The sequence below is a fragment of the Lontra canadensis genome, unplaced genomic scaffold (assembly GCF_010015895.1).
Source record: "Lontra canadensis isolate GAN:19392208 unplaced genomic scaffold, GSC_riverotter_1.0 scaffold145, whole genome shotgun sequence".
Lineage (NCBI taxonomy): Eukaryota > Metazoa > Chordata > Mammalia > Carnivora > Mustelidae > Lontra > Lontra canadensis.
This window is the reverse complement of record NW_022631139.1, coordinates 1177381-1193224: the sequence shown is the minus strand read 5'-3', so window position 1 is coordinate 1193224 and position 15844 is coordinate 1177381. Positions and strand designations below refer to the sequence as shown.

At 39.4% G+C, this 15844-nt stretch overlaps 1 protein-coding gene across 3 annotated transcripts in view; it reads right to left on the bottom strand.

The window, feature by feature from the left end:
• CNTNAP5 (contactin associated protein family member 5) overlaps nt 1-15844 on the bottom strand; it is an 809884-nt gene that overhangs the window by 48499 nt on the left and 745541 nt on the right. For all 3 annotated transcript variants that reach the window (XM_032843937.1, XM_032843939.1, XM_032843938.1), the window contains one exon: nt 10518-10648. In XM_032843937.1, the coding sequence (XP_032699828.1) occupies nt 10518-10648 (131 nt within the window). The remainder of the gene's footprint in view (nt 1-10517; nt 10649-15844) is intronic.

Genomic DNA, 15844 nt, shown 5'->3' with positions numbered 1-15844 from the left:
CTCCTTCTTTACAGTTTTTTGTTGAGCTGGCATTTGGGTAAACTGGCTTAATCTGTTTAATGCCATGCATGCATTTTAAATAAGAACACTGAAGTTCACTTCCATCACCAGGGCATTTTGGGTGACCTGTACCTTAAAAAACACTAGCCAAATTACAATTCTCAAATCATTCCGGGAGTACTTGCTCCTGGTTGTGGCCCAGTCCTCATGTCCTCCTTTTTAACATTTTAAGACAGGAGGAGGAATAGCAACTCAAGGACTGGGGGTTGTGAGGGAATCTGTTTTTAGGTACAGGAAGCCTCTGGCTGATTGAATATGGTGATTCCCACCTGCCCTCTCTCTCTCGAACCATTTCTGAGTAAGTCCTATACCCTGCCTCACAGGGCCTAAAGGCAGGACTGGAGATGTAGTAGGAGCCTACCCTTTTCTGTTTTTACTGAAAAGATTTTCTAAGCAGGAAAGGAGAAGAGAACTAGGCATGATAAGAGGGGTGGTAGTAGTATCAGGGAGGCAGGTGTGTTGTGTTACTGCGTCAATAAACTGATTTAAAAATTTTTTTAAAAGTCTCCATTCCAGTTTTTTCTGCACTCTTTGTTTCTGCACTCTCATGTGATTATCATTCACTATTTTTTTTATTTTATTTTTTTTAAACATATATTTTATCCCGAGGGGTACAGGTCTGTGAATCGCCAGGTTTACACATTTCACAGCACTCACCATAGCACATACCCTCCCCAATGTCCATAACCCCACCCCCCCAACCCTCCTCCCCACATAAACCCTCAGTTTGTTTTGTGAGATTAAGAGTCTCTTATGATTTGTCTCCCTCCCAATCCCATCTTGTTTCATTTACTCTTCTCCTACCCCCTTAACCTCCCATGTTGCATCTCCTCTACCTCATATCAGGGAGATCATATGATAGTTGTCTTTCTCTGATTGACTTATTTCGCTAAGCATGATACCCTCTACTTCCATCCACGTCATCGCAAATGGCAAGATTTCATTTCTTTTGATGGCTGCATAGTATTCCATTGTGTATATATACCACATCTTCTTTATCCATTCGTCTGTTGATGGACATCTAGGTTCTTTCCATAGTTTGGCTATTGTAGACATTGCTGCTATAAACATTCAGGTGACGTGCCCCTTCGGATCACTATGTTTGTATCTTTAGGATAAATACCCAGTAGTGCAATTGCTGGGTCATAGGGTAGTTCTATTTTCAACATTTTGAGGAACCTCCATGCTGTTTTCCAGAGTGGTTGCACCAGCTTGCATTCCAACCAACAGCGTAGGAGGGTTCCCCTTTCTCCGCATCCTCGCCAGCATCTGTCATTTCCCGACTTGTTAATTTTAGCCATTCTGACTGGTGTGAGGTGATATCTCATTGTGGTTTTGATTTGTATTTCCCTGATGCTGAGTGATATGCAGCACTTTTTCATGTGTCTGTTGGCCATCTGGATGTCTTCTTTGCAGAAATGTTTGTTCATGTCTTCTGCCCATTCCTTGATTGGATTATTTGTTCTTTGGGTGTTGAGTTTGCTAAGTTCTTTATAGATTTTGGACACTAGCCCTTTATCTGATATGTCGTTTGCAGATATCTTCTCCCATTCTGTCAGTTGTCTTTTGGTTTTGTTCACTCTTTCCTTTGCTGTGAAAAAGCTTTTGATCTTGATGAAATCCCAATAGTTCATTTTTGCCCTTGCTTCCCTTGCCTTTGGCGATGTTCCTAGGAAGATGTTGCTGCGGCTGAGGTCGAAGATGTTGCTGCCTGTGTTCTCCTCAAGGATTTTGATGGACTCCTTTCTCATATTGAGGTCCTTCATCCATTTAGAGTATTTTCATGTGTGGTGTAAAGAAATGATCCAATTTCATTTTTCTGCATGTGGCTGTCCAATTTTCCCAACACCATTTATTGAAGAGGCTGTCTTTTTTCCATTGGACATTCTTTCCTGCTTTGTCGAAGATTAGTTGACCATAGCGTTGAGGGTCTATTTCAGGGCTCTATATTCTGTTCCATTGATCTATGTGTCTGATTTTGTGCCAGTACCATGCTGTCTTGATGATGACAGCTTTGTAATAGAGCTTGAAGTCCGGAATTGTGATGCCACCAACTTTGGCTTTCTTTTTCAATATTCCTTTGGCTATTCGAGGTCTTTTCTGGTTCCATATAAATTTTAGGATTATTTGTTCCATTTCTTTGAAAAAAAAGGATGCTACTTTGATAGGAATTGCATTAAATGTGTAGATTGCTTTAGGTAGCATAGACATTTTCACAATATTTATTCTTCCAATCCAGGAGCATGGAACATTTTTCCATTTCTTTGTGTCTTCCTCAATTACTTTCATGAGTACTTTATAGTTTTCTGTGTATAGATTCTTAGCCTCTTTGGTTAGGTTTATTCCCAGGTATCTTACGGTTTTGGGTGCAATTGTAAATGGGATTGACTCCTTAATTTCTCTTTCTTCTGTCTTGTTGTTGGTGTAGAGAAATGCGACTGATTTCTGTGCATTGATTTTATATCCTGACACTTTACTGAATTCCTGATTTTATATCCTGACACTTTACTGAATTCCTGTACCAGTTCTAGCAGTTTTGGAGTGGAGTCTTTTGGGTTTTCCACATATAGTATCATATCATCTGCGAAGAGTGATAGTTTGACTTCTTCTTTGCTGATATGGATGCCTTTAATTTCCTTTTGTTGTCTGATTGCTGAGGCTAGGACTTCTAGTACTATGTTGAATAACAGTGGTGATAATGGATATCCCTGCCGTGTTCCAGACCTTAGAGGAAAAGCTTTCAGTTTTTCTCCATTGAGAATGATATTTGTGGTGGCTTTTTCATAGATGGCCTTGATAATATTGAGGTATGTGCCCTCTATCCCTACACTTTGAAGAGTTTTGATCAGGATGGGATGCTGTACTTTGTCAAATGCTTTTTCAGCATCTATGGAGAGTATCATATGGTTCTTGTTCTTTCTTTTATTAATGTGTTGTATCACATTGATTGATTTACGGATGTTGAACTAACCTTGCAGCCCTAGAATAAATTCCACTTGGTCGTGGTGAATAATCCTTTTAATGTACTGTTGAATCCTATTGGCTAGTATTTTGGTGAGAATTTTTGCATCTGTGTTCATCAAGGATATTGGTCTGTAGTTCTCTTTTTTGATGGGATCCTTGTCTGGTTTTGGGATCAACGTGATGCTGGCCTCATAAAATGAGTTCGGAAATTTTCCTTCCATTTCTATTTTTTGGAACAGTTTCAGGAGAATAGGAATTAGTTCTTCTTTAAATGTTTGGTAGAATTCCCCCGGGAAGCCGTCTGGCCCTGGGCTTTTGTTTGTTTGGAGATTTTGGATGACTGTTTCAATCTCCTTACTGGTTATGGGTCTGTTCAGGCTTTCTATTTCTTCCTGGTTCAGTTGTGGTAGTTTATATGTCTCTAGGAATGCATCCATTTCTTCCAGATTGTCAAATTCGTTGGCGTAGAGTTGTTCATAGTATGTTCTTATATTTGTCTGTATTTCTTTGGTGTTAGTTGTGATCTCTCCTCCTTCATTCATGATTTTATTTATTTGGGTCCTTTCTCTTTTCTTTTGGATAAGTCTGGCCAGGGGTTTGTCAATCTTATTAATTCTTTCAAGGAACCAGCTCCTAGTTTCGTTGATTTGTTCTATTGTTTTTTTGGTTTCTATTTCATTGATTTCTGCTCTGATCTTTATGATTTCTCTTCTCCTGCTGGGTTTAGGCTTTCTTTCTTGTTCTTTCTCCAGCTCCCTTAGGTGTAGGGTTAGGTTGTGTACTTGAGACCTTAGGTTGTGTACTTGAGACCTTTCTTGTTTCTTGAGAAAGGCTTGTTCTGCTATATATTTTCCTCTCAGGACTGCCTTTGCTGTGTCCCACAGATTTTGAACCGTTGTGTTTTCATTATCATTTGTTTCCATGAATTTTTTTCAATTCTTTAATTTCCTGGTTGACATTCATTCTTTAGAAGGATGCTGTTTAGTCTCCATGTATTTGTGTTCTTTCCAAATTTCCTTTTGTGATTGAGTTCTAACTTCAGAGCAGTGTGGTCTGAAAATATGCAGGGAATGATCCTAATCTTTTCATACCAGTTGAGACCTGACTTAGGACCCAGGATGTGATCTATTCTGGAGAATGTTCCATGTGCACTAGAGAAGAATGTGTATTCTGTTGCTTTGTGATGAAATGTTCTGAATATATCTGTGATGTCCATCTGGTCCAGTGTGTCATTTAAGGCCTTTATTTCCTTGTTGATCTTTTGCTTGGATGATCTGTCCATTTCAGTGAGGGAAGTGTTAAAGTCCCCTACTATTAATGTATTATTGTTGATGTGTTTCTTTGATTTTGTTATTAATTGGTTTATATAGTTGGCTGCTCCCACGTTAGGGGCATAGATATTTACAATTGTTAGATCTTATTGTTGGACAGATCCTTTGCGTATGATAGAGTGTCCTTCCTCATCTCTTATTATAGTCTTTGGCTTAAAATCTAATTGATCTGATATAAGGATTGCCACTCCTGCTTTCTTCTGATGTCCATTAGCATGGTAAATTCTTTTCCACCCCCTCACTTTAAATCTGGAGGTGTCTTTGGGTTTAAAATGAGTTTCTTGTAGGCAACATATAGACGGGTTTTGTTTTTTTTATCCATTCTGATACCCTGTGTCTTTTGATTGGGGCATTTAGCCCATTAACATTCAGGGTAACTATTGAGAGATATGAATTTAGTGCCATTGTATTGCCGGTAATGTGACTGTTATTGTATATTGTCTCTGTTTCTTTCTGATCTACTACTTTTAGGGTCTCTCTTTGCTTTGAGGACCCCTTTCAATATATCCTGTAGAGCTGGTTTGGTGTTTGCAAATTCTTTCAGTTTTTGTTTGTCCTGGAAGCTTTTAATCTCTCCTTCTATTTTCAATGATAGCCTAGCTGGATATAGTATTCTTGGCTGCATGTTTTTTTTCGTTCAGTGCTCTGAATATATCATACCAGCTCTTCTGGCCTGCCAGGGTCCCTGGATAAGTCTGCTGCCAATCTAATATTTTTACCATTGTATGTTACAGACTTCTTTTCCCGGGCTGCTTTCAGGATTTTCTCTTTGTCACTAAGACTCATAAATTTTACTATTAGGTGATGGGGTGTGAACCTATTCTTATTGATTTTGAGGGGGGTTCTCTGGACATCCTGGATTTTGATGCTTGTTCCCTTTGCCATATTAGGGAAATTCTCTCCAATAATTCTCTCCAATATACCTTCTGCTTCCCTCTCTGTTTCCTCTTCTTCTGGAATCCCAATTATTCTAATGTTGTTTCGTCTTATGGTGTTACTTATCTCTCGAATTCTGCCCTCGTGGTCCAGGAGCTATTTGTCCCTCTTTTGCTCAGCTTCTTTTTCTCTGTCATTTGGTCTTCTATATCACTAATTCTTTCTTCTGCCTCGTTTATCCTAGTAGTGAGAGCCTCCAGTTTTGATTGCACCTCATTAATAGTTTTTTTTTTCTTTCAACTTGGTTAGATTTTAGTTCTTTTATTTCTCCAGAAAGGGCTTTTATATCTCCTGAGAGGGTTTATCTAATATCTTCCATGCCTTTTTTGAGCCCGGCTAGAACCTTGAGAATCGTCATTCTGAACTCTAGATCTGACATATTACCAATGTCTGTATTGATTAGGTCCCTAGCCTTTGGTACTGCCTCTTGTTCTTTTTTTTGTGGTGAATTTTTCCACCTTGTCATTTTGTCCAGATAAGAGTATATGAAGGAGCAAGAAAAATAGTAAAAGGGTGGCAACAACCCCAGGAAAATATGCTTTAACCAAATCAGAAGAGATCCCAAATAATGAGGGGGGATAAAGGGGATAAAAAGAGGTTCAGAAAGAAAAAAAAATGAAACAATTAAAAGAAGAATTCGAATAAAGAAAAAATATAAAAAGGAAAAAATATATATATTTATGTTAGATAAACTAGTTAAAAAACGTTAAAAAAGAACACGGTATATGTTAAAAAAATTTAGCAGAAGAAGAGAAAAAAAAATGAAAAAGAAAAAAAAAATTAAATTAACTGCAAGGCTAAAGAATCATGGGTAGAAAGCCATGAGCTCCGTTCTTTGCTTTCTCCTCCTCTGGAATTCTGCTGCTCTCCTTGGTATTGAACCTGCACTCCTTGGTAGGTGAACTTGGTCCTGGCTGGATTTCTTGTTGATCTTCTGGGGGAGGGGCCTGTTGTAGTGATTCTCAAGTGTCTTTGCCCTAGGTGGAATTGCACCGCCCTTACCAGGGGCCGGGCTGAGTAATCCGCTCGGGTTTGCTTTCGGGAGCTTTGTTCCCAGAGTGCTTTCCGTAGAGTTCTTGAGGACGGGAATGAAGATGGCGGCCTCCCGGTCTCCGGCCCGAAGGAGTCGAGAGCCCGGGGCCCCACTCCTCAGTGCGCCCTCAGAGAACAGCGCCCAATTATTCCCGTCACCCTGGCCTCTGGCTGCGCTCCGAGCTGACCGAATTGTGACCGGTTCAAGGTAACGCTGAGCTTAGAGCTCACTCCTCGGCTCTGTCTCTGTAGCTGGCTTCCCCGTTCTAATACCTGTAAGCTCTGCGACACTCAGACACCCCCGATCCTTCTGTGACCCTGCGGGACCTGAGGCCACGCTGACCCCGCATGGGCTTCACCCCGCTTAAGCCTCTGGAGCGATGTCCCTCAGCGGAACAGACTTTTAAAAGTCCTGATTTTGTACTCCGTTGCTCCACTGCTTGCTGGGAGCCGGCCCCTCCCCCCGCGGTCTATCTTCCCGTCGCTTTGGATTCACTTCTCCGCCAGTCCTACCGTTCAGAAAGTGGTTGATTTTCTGTTTCTAGAATTTCTGTTCTTCTTCTCTTCGATCTCCCGTTGGATTTGTAGGTGTTTGCAATGTTTAGATAAGCTATCTAGCTGATCTCCCGCTACCTGAAGTAGTCTCAGCCTGCTCCTTCTCCACCATCTTGACTCCTCCCCTTATCATTCACTATTAAATTGATTGGTGGAAATCCTTTTTACGGAAAAAAGAAGGAAATACCTCCTATTGTTCATTTTCTCACTGATCTGTTTCTGTCTTTCATTTGTGCAAAAGAATACAGGAAACAAACAGAAGGAAAATTTGAATCATATGTACACATTCCCACCAGAATGGATCTTGTGTGTCCCATCAGTACCTCAGTCAAAACAAATGAGAAGTCATCTTTCCCATCCCTTTTATCCTCCAATCTTATACCAACCCAAGCTTTCTCCAAAGATGTGTCCCCTTTATTTCAAGAGTGAATTCCAGAGGGAAGCTCATTATACTATAATCACTCAGGGATTTTTTTTTTTTATCACATAATGGACAATTATTCTTCAACCTCCACTCAATCAAGAAAACTAATAGTCAACCTTTACTTCTGCCATAGCCCACATCCAAAAGGTTGCCCAATGCCACTGATGTTATGTCTATAACATTTCACATCTCCATCTCCATGGTTTCCCCACTGCACTAATTGAAGTCTTCATGATCTCTTTCTGACTGGCCTCTGTCATATCTCATCACTCCCAAATGTGTACTTCCATGCAGTGATCAGAGTGAGCTCCTAAAAATTCTAACCACACTGCTTACCCAATGGTTTCCCTTCATTTTGCCACGGGGCCAATTTTATCTCCTCCACATAATACATTAAGCCCTGTGGAATTCATTCATTCTGTTCATGAATACTAATTGAGTCCCTGCTGTATGTTAGGCACTGCTTGATAAAGTGGGGGTTCTATGAAAACAGTGAAAAAAAAAAAAATCCCTGTCTTCTAGAAGAGAGAGAAGATAAAGAATTAGATAAGTAAATAAATAAATAAATAAATAAGTTTTATTGAATGTTAGATTGTGTTTAAGTATGGTAGGGAGAAAGTCAAAGGGCTAGGTCGCTATATTAAGGTGATCAAAAATGGCCTCATTGAGAATAGCTTTTTGAGTGAAGTCCTGAAAGAAGTGCAAGTACAACAAGGAATGTAACAGCAAGGGGGCCAGAGTGGCATGAGTAGAGTCAAAGAAAATACTGATAGATGAGAAGCAACATGGGAATGAAGCTGTGGATGCTTGGCCATGGAGATCCCCTTAAGCCTCTGCTAGGTCTTTGGCTTTTACTATACATGAGAAAGAAAACCATTGAAATGTTTGGATGGAATAGCACTACCATCTGATTAATGTTTAATAGGATCTTTCTGGCTCCTGTCTTGAGAGCACACTGTAGGGGAACAAAAAAACAAAAAGTTGAGGAGGTATCTGTGAATAAACGTAAACTGTAATAATCCAAGGAAGAAATGAGGGTGGCTGGGATGGCGTAGAAACCGGTGATCAACAGGATGTTGCAGGTGAAGAAGAGAGATATCAGAGATGACACTATAATGTTTAGACTGAGAAGTTGCAAGAATAGTGCTGTCATTAACTAGGTGTGGAAGATTATGGGGATAGGGAATGTTTAGGGAAAGATTTTCAGTAATTCATTGTGAAATTTGTAACATTCAAGATGCCCAATGGACATTCAAAGAAATAAGCCAAGTAGGCAATGATAGATAGGTCTGGAATTCAGAGAAAGGATTGGAGTTAGATGTACCTTTGGGATTAATTAATCGGCATTCCATGACACTTAAAGATGTGAGTCTGAGTGAGATTAGACACAGGATGAGTACAGACACAAAGGCAATGAAGATGAGTCCTGGGATGCTCCACTTCAGATGACGATGGGAGGGCAACGAAAGAGAAGAGAAGGAGCAACTAGCAGATACAGAAGAAACAGCAGGTCAAAGTGATGTCCTACAAGCTAAATAAGAATTTATCTCAAGAGCTAAGGCATTACTGTGTCAAAAGCCAATGGGAGGACAAGTAAGGAAAAGATTGTTAGATTATGTAAGACCACTGGTATCTTGAGAAGTATAATTTTAGTCCACCACAGAGACAAATCCTTTATTGGCTTAAGAAAAAGGAAGTGCAGGGGCACCTGGGTGGCTCAGTGGTTAAGCCTCTGCCTTCGGCTCGGGTCATGATCTCAGGGTCCTAGGATTGAGCCCCGCGTCGGGCTCTCTGCTCAGCAGGGAGCCTGCTTCCCCTTCTCTCTCTCTGCCTGCCTTTCTGACTACTTGTGATCTCTGTAAAATAAATAAAAATCTTTAAAAAAAAAAAAAAAAGAAAAGAAAAAGAAAAAGGAAGTGCAGCTTGGAAGACCAAATATTTAAACATTTCCAAGGATGTGGGCAAAAAACTGAAAGAAAAAATGGGACACTGTATGAAGTCAGACAAGAGAGATGTTCTCCTCCCTGATGTAGAGAATGTTTTTTTGTCATGTTGTATTGTGCTGTGTTGTATTGTAGTTACGTTTGTAATGCATGCAAACCTTGCATGTTTATGCTTTGGGAAGTCATCCAACAGAACTGGGAAATGTTGACAAAGGAGGGGAAGATGCTATAGTGATGATCTTCAGTGGGGTAAGAGACCTGTTCCACAAGTCATGGAATCAGTCTTAGATAGAAGCCCCATCTGCTCATATTCACCAACATGAGGGAGACAGAGTGCCTGAACACCAATGCATGTGGGTGGGTGTATGTGGTGGTGAGAGTGTGCAGGCATTCTCTTCTGAATGCTACATTTATCACAAGAAAGAAGAAAACAAAATTATCTTGTACAAGTAAAGATAGGGTTGTAATTGTTGTGGTGTAAGGAGAAAGAAGGAGGTTTAAAATTATCAACTAGGTGATCCAGAAAGTGAAAGATTAAAAAAAAATAATAATAAGAGGCACTTGCTAGACAGATGGAAGGGCTCACTTGAGGTCATGATTTGAATAGGATGATCTGGACTCTGTCACTTCTCTCTTGTCATGTGCCCTCACCTGACCCCTGCCTTTTATACCAAGACCAATGGAATTCCAGTGTGCCTGCCACACACTATAACCTGCTGGACCTCTTTGCTGATTCTCATGTAGACCCACCGTCTGAGCATTTCTTTCCCTCTTCTCCAGTTTGCTAATTCCTACCCACTTTCATTACTTAGTTTATTCCTAACTTTATCCAAGAAAAAAATACTGATGCCCTGAAGAAATCAGTGACGTCATCTATGTTCCCATATCTGTGCAATTTCAACCCTAGCCCTTGCAAGTCTCTTGTGATTTCCTCTTCAGCTGTGGGTCTTCCTCTTATACTCCAGTTCGGGGCTACCAAACTTGATTGGGCTTCAGAATCACCTGCTACCCCTCTTGCAAAGAAGTTTTGATTAAGTAGATCTGATGTCAGGCCCAAGAATTTGCATCCCTATCAAGGTCTCAGGTGATGTCGGTACTGGTAGGAAGAGGGGAAACACATTGTAGTTCAATTTTGTTCAGTTTTTCAAAAGTTGGAGTCAAGTATCTGTCTCTAGAACTTGGCTGCACACTTGGTTTAGGGTAGAAGCTCAGAAAATTTTACTGAACAGACAAAGCATATTTGGCTGAATGAAAAGAAGAGAAGTAAGTTACCTGAATTGTAAGCTCTCTTCCCTCCCGGTTAACGTTCAGGTGGTGCATCCTTCTGTTGGCAAAGTTCTCTGCATCAATATTGAAAATGTGGGTTTCTTCCTTGCTTAGCTGATAGCGAACCTGTAAGCTTCCTTGAAAAAATATTAGAAATTAGAATTAAACACAGGATTCATAAAATGCAAAAATATTATCAGATTGTCTTTTAGTTGAGCATTACTGTTTTCTAAGGGTTTATATATATCCTTTTATTATTCAAATTTTTTAAAATGCTATATTAGTACATGTATATAGTGTATAGCATACCTATATTACTATTTGTATATACATATATCCTATATATTATATTACTATATATATACTATATGTACTATACAAATTTCATTATTCAAATTTTTAAAAATGCTCTATTATTATAACATCTGGGTCCATATGGAAAATCCTGAGTACATGTGCAAAATTTGTGTGTGTTGTGTGTGTGTGTGTGCGTGTGTGTGTATGTGTGAGATAAAAAACCATAATGCCAGGTTGGGATATAAAAGAACTTCAAGTCTATTGTGTAATTGGATTGTCAAAAGTTTAATAAGATAGAATCCTTTTCCATCCTCTCTTCAATTCCTACCACTTTTTATAATTCCTTTTCTTCCTAATTGCCTTCATGGAATTTCATAATACATAATGTGAAATAAGATTTTAAAATCATCTAAGCCAGAATAGAAGAAAAACATTTGGCCTATTAGACCAATACATAATTGAGTCAGTTGATACAAGAACCACTACAGCTAATGCTGGTTTCCCTGGTTCGTTTGCTCTCTCTCCTTTTGGCTCTGTCTGTTGCATATTTCCACATATTGTTTCCTAACTATTATCGTCTGGGTTTTTATCACTTAAATATGAATACTAGCTCTGGAGCAGTAGCATATTTGGTACTGAGAGGAGCTGAGCTTCAGTGGTGGTGCAAATGTTCAGGTATAGAGCAAGGGGACCTGGCCACAGCCCGCCTATGATAAGGAAACACCCATTGTGTGCACTGGTGGGTTGTTGAGTGGCATGCTCTTCCAGACTCCTTCCAGTTCTAAGAACTGGAGTGTTTTCATGTCTATTTCAACCCAATAAAGTAAATCAGAATGTGATAATTATGTGTTAGGTACGGTGATGAGGACCACATTCCTTGAGAGTATTTGGAGTCTTGCCATTCCACTGTCTGGGTGATTCATATACACATACAGATTCTGCAAACGCATTCTGTATGCATTTGTCCATTTTAAAATAACTTATATTTTACACCTCTTCTCTAACACCTGCTTCACAATGATCCATCTTACATGTTAACAATCTCATAGGGACCATGTCTATCAGAGTATTCTGAAGCATCCCCAACATCACAGTTTATGTCTAAAATACTGCAACCAGTTCTTCTAGAGCCATACAAATACTGATATCAATTTCTTAGGAGTTTTGATGCAATCATTATCTTCTCCTACAGGCTCTGTGCTCATTTCTACTTTAACAGGTACTGGACTGTGTTATTTGTATACTCACCTGTCTCTCACACAAATCTCTAAGCACCTTGAGGATCTGCACATATCTTATATTCCCAGTGTCTGGACTATGGTAAATACTCAGCAAATTTTAAAGGAAGCAAGCAAGCAAGGAAGGAAGGAGGCAGGAAAGAAGAGGGAAGAAGGAGAGGAGGGAGGGAGGGAAGTAAGGAGGGAAGGAGGAAGGAAGGAAGGAAGGAAGGAAGGAAGGAAGGAAGGAAGGAAAGAAGGAAGGGAAGAAGGAAGGAAGGAAGAACAAATTCAGTGGGGTTTAGAAACTTTTTATATCTAAAGAAATAACTCCTCTGAAACAGTACAAATCTAGGTGATACATATTCTCAATAAATCCAGAGACCAATGAATTATTCTTAGAAACTGTTTCACCTTGGTATTTACTGACTCAAAGCTGGGAAAACTTCAGAAGAATACAAGGAGTGGTATGCCTAAGGAAGTGGATAATTCCTGAAGGTTCCCTCTACAATTTGGTTGTGTCTGCACTAGCTTATCCTCCTGCATTTGAGGCTGTGATGTTTCAGGGAATTAATTCAGATTTGGATTCCAACCAATTGGCTTGAATATTTTGTCTCTTGTTAGTATTTAGGTTTCTATCTCTTTCCCATGCATCTGGATTTGCCTTATATATCTAATCCAGTGGTTTTCAAATTGGTTGCAAAATAGAGCACTTTGGGGGGCCTGGCTGGTTTAGTCAATAGAATGAACAACTCTTGACCTTAGTGTTGTGCATTTGAGCCCCGTGTTGGGTGTAGAGGTTACTTAAATAAAATATTTAACAAAACAGAATACTTTATTCAAATGAAATCTAAAGTGAAAGTTATAGAAAACAGAAAAACCCTGGAGCTTCTTGAGTTGACACAAGAATGGGAGGCTATGTCTAGGCTGCTGCTGCCACTGTCCTTTCCCCCTGCACCCACCTTCACCCCAAAACCTCATATTGGCCCAAAGAACTCTTTGGTCTCCCAGAAGCATAGTAGAAAACCTTGACTCTTCAAAGTGACAATTCAGCCTATTAGCATTTGGTTACAGCTGTCCTGGACAGCTTTGTATCACTTATGTGCACCCCATAAGACATCCCATAGAGCAGTCTCTCCCTGCAATCTGACCATTGGGACCGCACATTCCAAATACTCAAAGGCCTATAGGTTTGACGAGCTTACAGTTGGATTTGTCTAGGCTTTAAATTGATCAGTGACAGATTATCTCTACATATCTATGTGGATGTTTCTAGCTGAGGAGAGAGACATTCAGGTTAAGGAGAAGCCACACTCTCCTTGGGAGATGTTGGACCTCTTTTCTTTCTTTTTTTCTTTTCTTTTCTTTTTTTCCCCCCTTAAACAACATACATTTATTTTATCTGGACAACAGTTCTGGATTCTAGAAGTACAAAATGTTTTCTTAAAAAGGCTCTAGGCTAGGATACTTTTATGCCTCTTCTTCGCTTCTGGTGGATGGTGGCAATCCCTGGCGTTCCTTGGCTCCGATGTTCTTCATCTTCACATGATCTTCTCCCTGGTCTCTCTGTTGGCCCTATTTCAAAACTCTTCGAATATTCAACAAAGGATAGCACATACCATTTAGCAGGTCATTTTATTATTCATATCCTGCTTGATAATTGTCTATTCATAAGAATGGGAAAATATGAAGTAGAAACTCAAAATTGAAAAGTCCAAATAATATCTAGTTGAATTCCTTGAGTTTGGCTTTAGGGTAAAGATTCTTTCATCTCAGTCATTTAAAAACATGATTTTGTTTTCTTTTTTCTTACCAGTTCCCACTTTTCCAGTGTTCTTACTCTACTGTCTTCCACACTGCCATTAGTGTGAGTATTATAACACATATTCAGTCTTGCAACCCTAGCACTTAAAAAAATCCTAAGCCTCCTTAATTCTACATGATATATTCCAGCTTCTTAGCCTGATGTACAAAGGCTTTTTCTTAAACTTTTCTAATTTTATCACATACATATTTTTCATATCTGAATCATGCCTGAATACTCAGCATCTTTCCAAATAATGCACTTCTTTACCTCTGTGTGTTTTTCTTTTCCTCTGCCTCCTCATCTGCATGGCAGGTTCCACTTCATTCTTTTACATCCAGCTCATGCGACCCAAGTCTTCACTAACCCCTAAGGCCAGCATAATCTACTATATTGCCACTGTGCTCATTTTTAGTAACAAACTCAATTTATCACGTTTATATTGTCTTTCCTCCCTAATTTAAGGTCCCCTAGGAGGGGTAGTTGCCTTATTCATCTTTTATCTATAAAGTATAATACAGGGTTGGCTATCATAATCCTCCAGAAGATTTTTTTTAAAGATTTTATTTATTATTTATTTGACAGACAGAGATCACAAGTAGGCAGAGAGGCAGGCAGAGAGAGAAGGATGAAGCAGACTCCGAGGAGCAGAGAGACTGATGTGGGGCTCAATCCCAGGACCCTGGGATCATGACCTGAGCCGAAGGCAGAGGCTTTAACCCACTGAGCCACCCAGGTGCCCCCAGAAGATATTTTTTTAATAAAAATCCATTCTGGAGAATTTTATTAACACTCCACCAAAATTATGAACTAAAAATTATTCAATGCCTAATGTGTGCCAGATACTAAATAAATGAATAGTTACAATATTTTAGTTCTATTTTTAAGAAGTTTATAATCTAGTTGAAAGCAAAAGCAAGGTCATACACGCCTACTGTATTTTAGACATTTAATTCTGTACTAAAGATACTTCTTTTCTTTTCTTTTTATTTTATTTTATTTATTTATTTCAGAGAGTGAGAGAGAGGGAGAGAAAGCAAGTGGGAAGCAGAGGAAGAAGCAGACTTTCCACTGAGCAGAGAACCCAATGTGGGGCAGGACCCCAGGATCATGAGCTGAGCTGAAGGCAGGTGCTTAACTGACTGAACTACCCAGGTGCCCCTAAAGATATTGATTTTCTTTTTTTTTTTTTCTTTAAGTAGGCTCCATGCCCAGTGTGGAGCCTAAAGAAGGGTTCGAACTCACAACCCTGAGATCAAGACTTGAGCTGAGATCAACAGTCAAATGCTTAACTGACTGAGGTATCCAGGTGCCCCAAGATATTGATATATTTTAATTAAATCTTCAGATCAGGAACTAGATTTTCAGGGATGTAAACAGCTACACAAATAAAGAATGATGATAAAAAGAAGGAGAAGAAGAAAAAGGAGAAGAAGATTCAAACTCAGAAGTACAGAACTTCAAAGTATATGTTCCCTCCAGTATAGCATCCTGACTCCAAAGAGATGTGTGGTGGGGAAGACGGATGAGTGGATGGACAGAGATGTTGATGGTGGAGCAAAGGGAAAGGTAAATGATTTGACAGAACATACACATTTTGTGAATTCAAAATGATGATGTTGGTAACTAGTGAATCACTGAATTCTCCTGAAACCAATATTGCACTGTGAGTCAACTAACTAGAATTTAAATAATCTGAAAATGAAAACAAAAATTATGAGCAGTTAAAGGGTTAAGGTAATGAAATAGTGTTTTTCAGAGAAAGAGGTTTGTGGAGGAAGGTAGAAGTTAGCTAGGAAAACAAAACAGAACAAAATATAAGGTGATAAGCTTATGCAGTTGTAGAGATTTAAGAATAATACTGTTGAGTTTTACCACACTTGAAGCAGTAAAGCTGTAGGCCATTAGCGTTGATGAGCATATTAGCAGAACATGCACCCAACCAACCTTCTCATTCTGAAAGATGGGAAAAAAAAAATTAAGATCCTGCACGTTGAGGGGAAACTTGGAAGAGA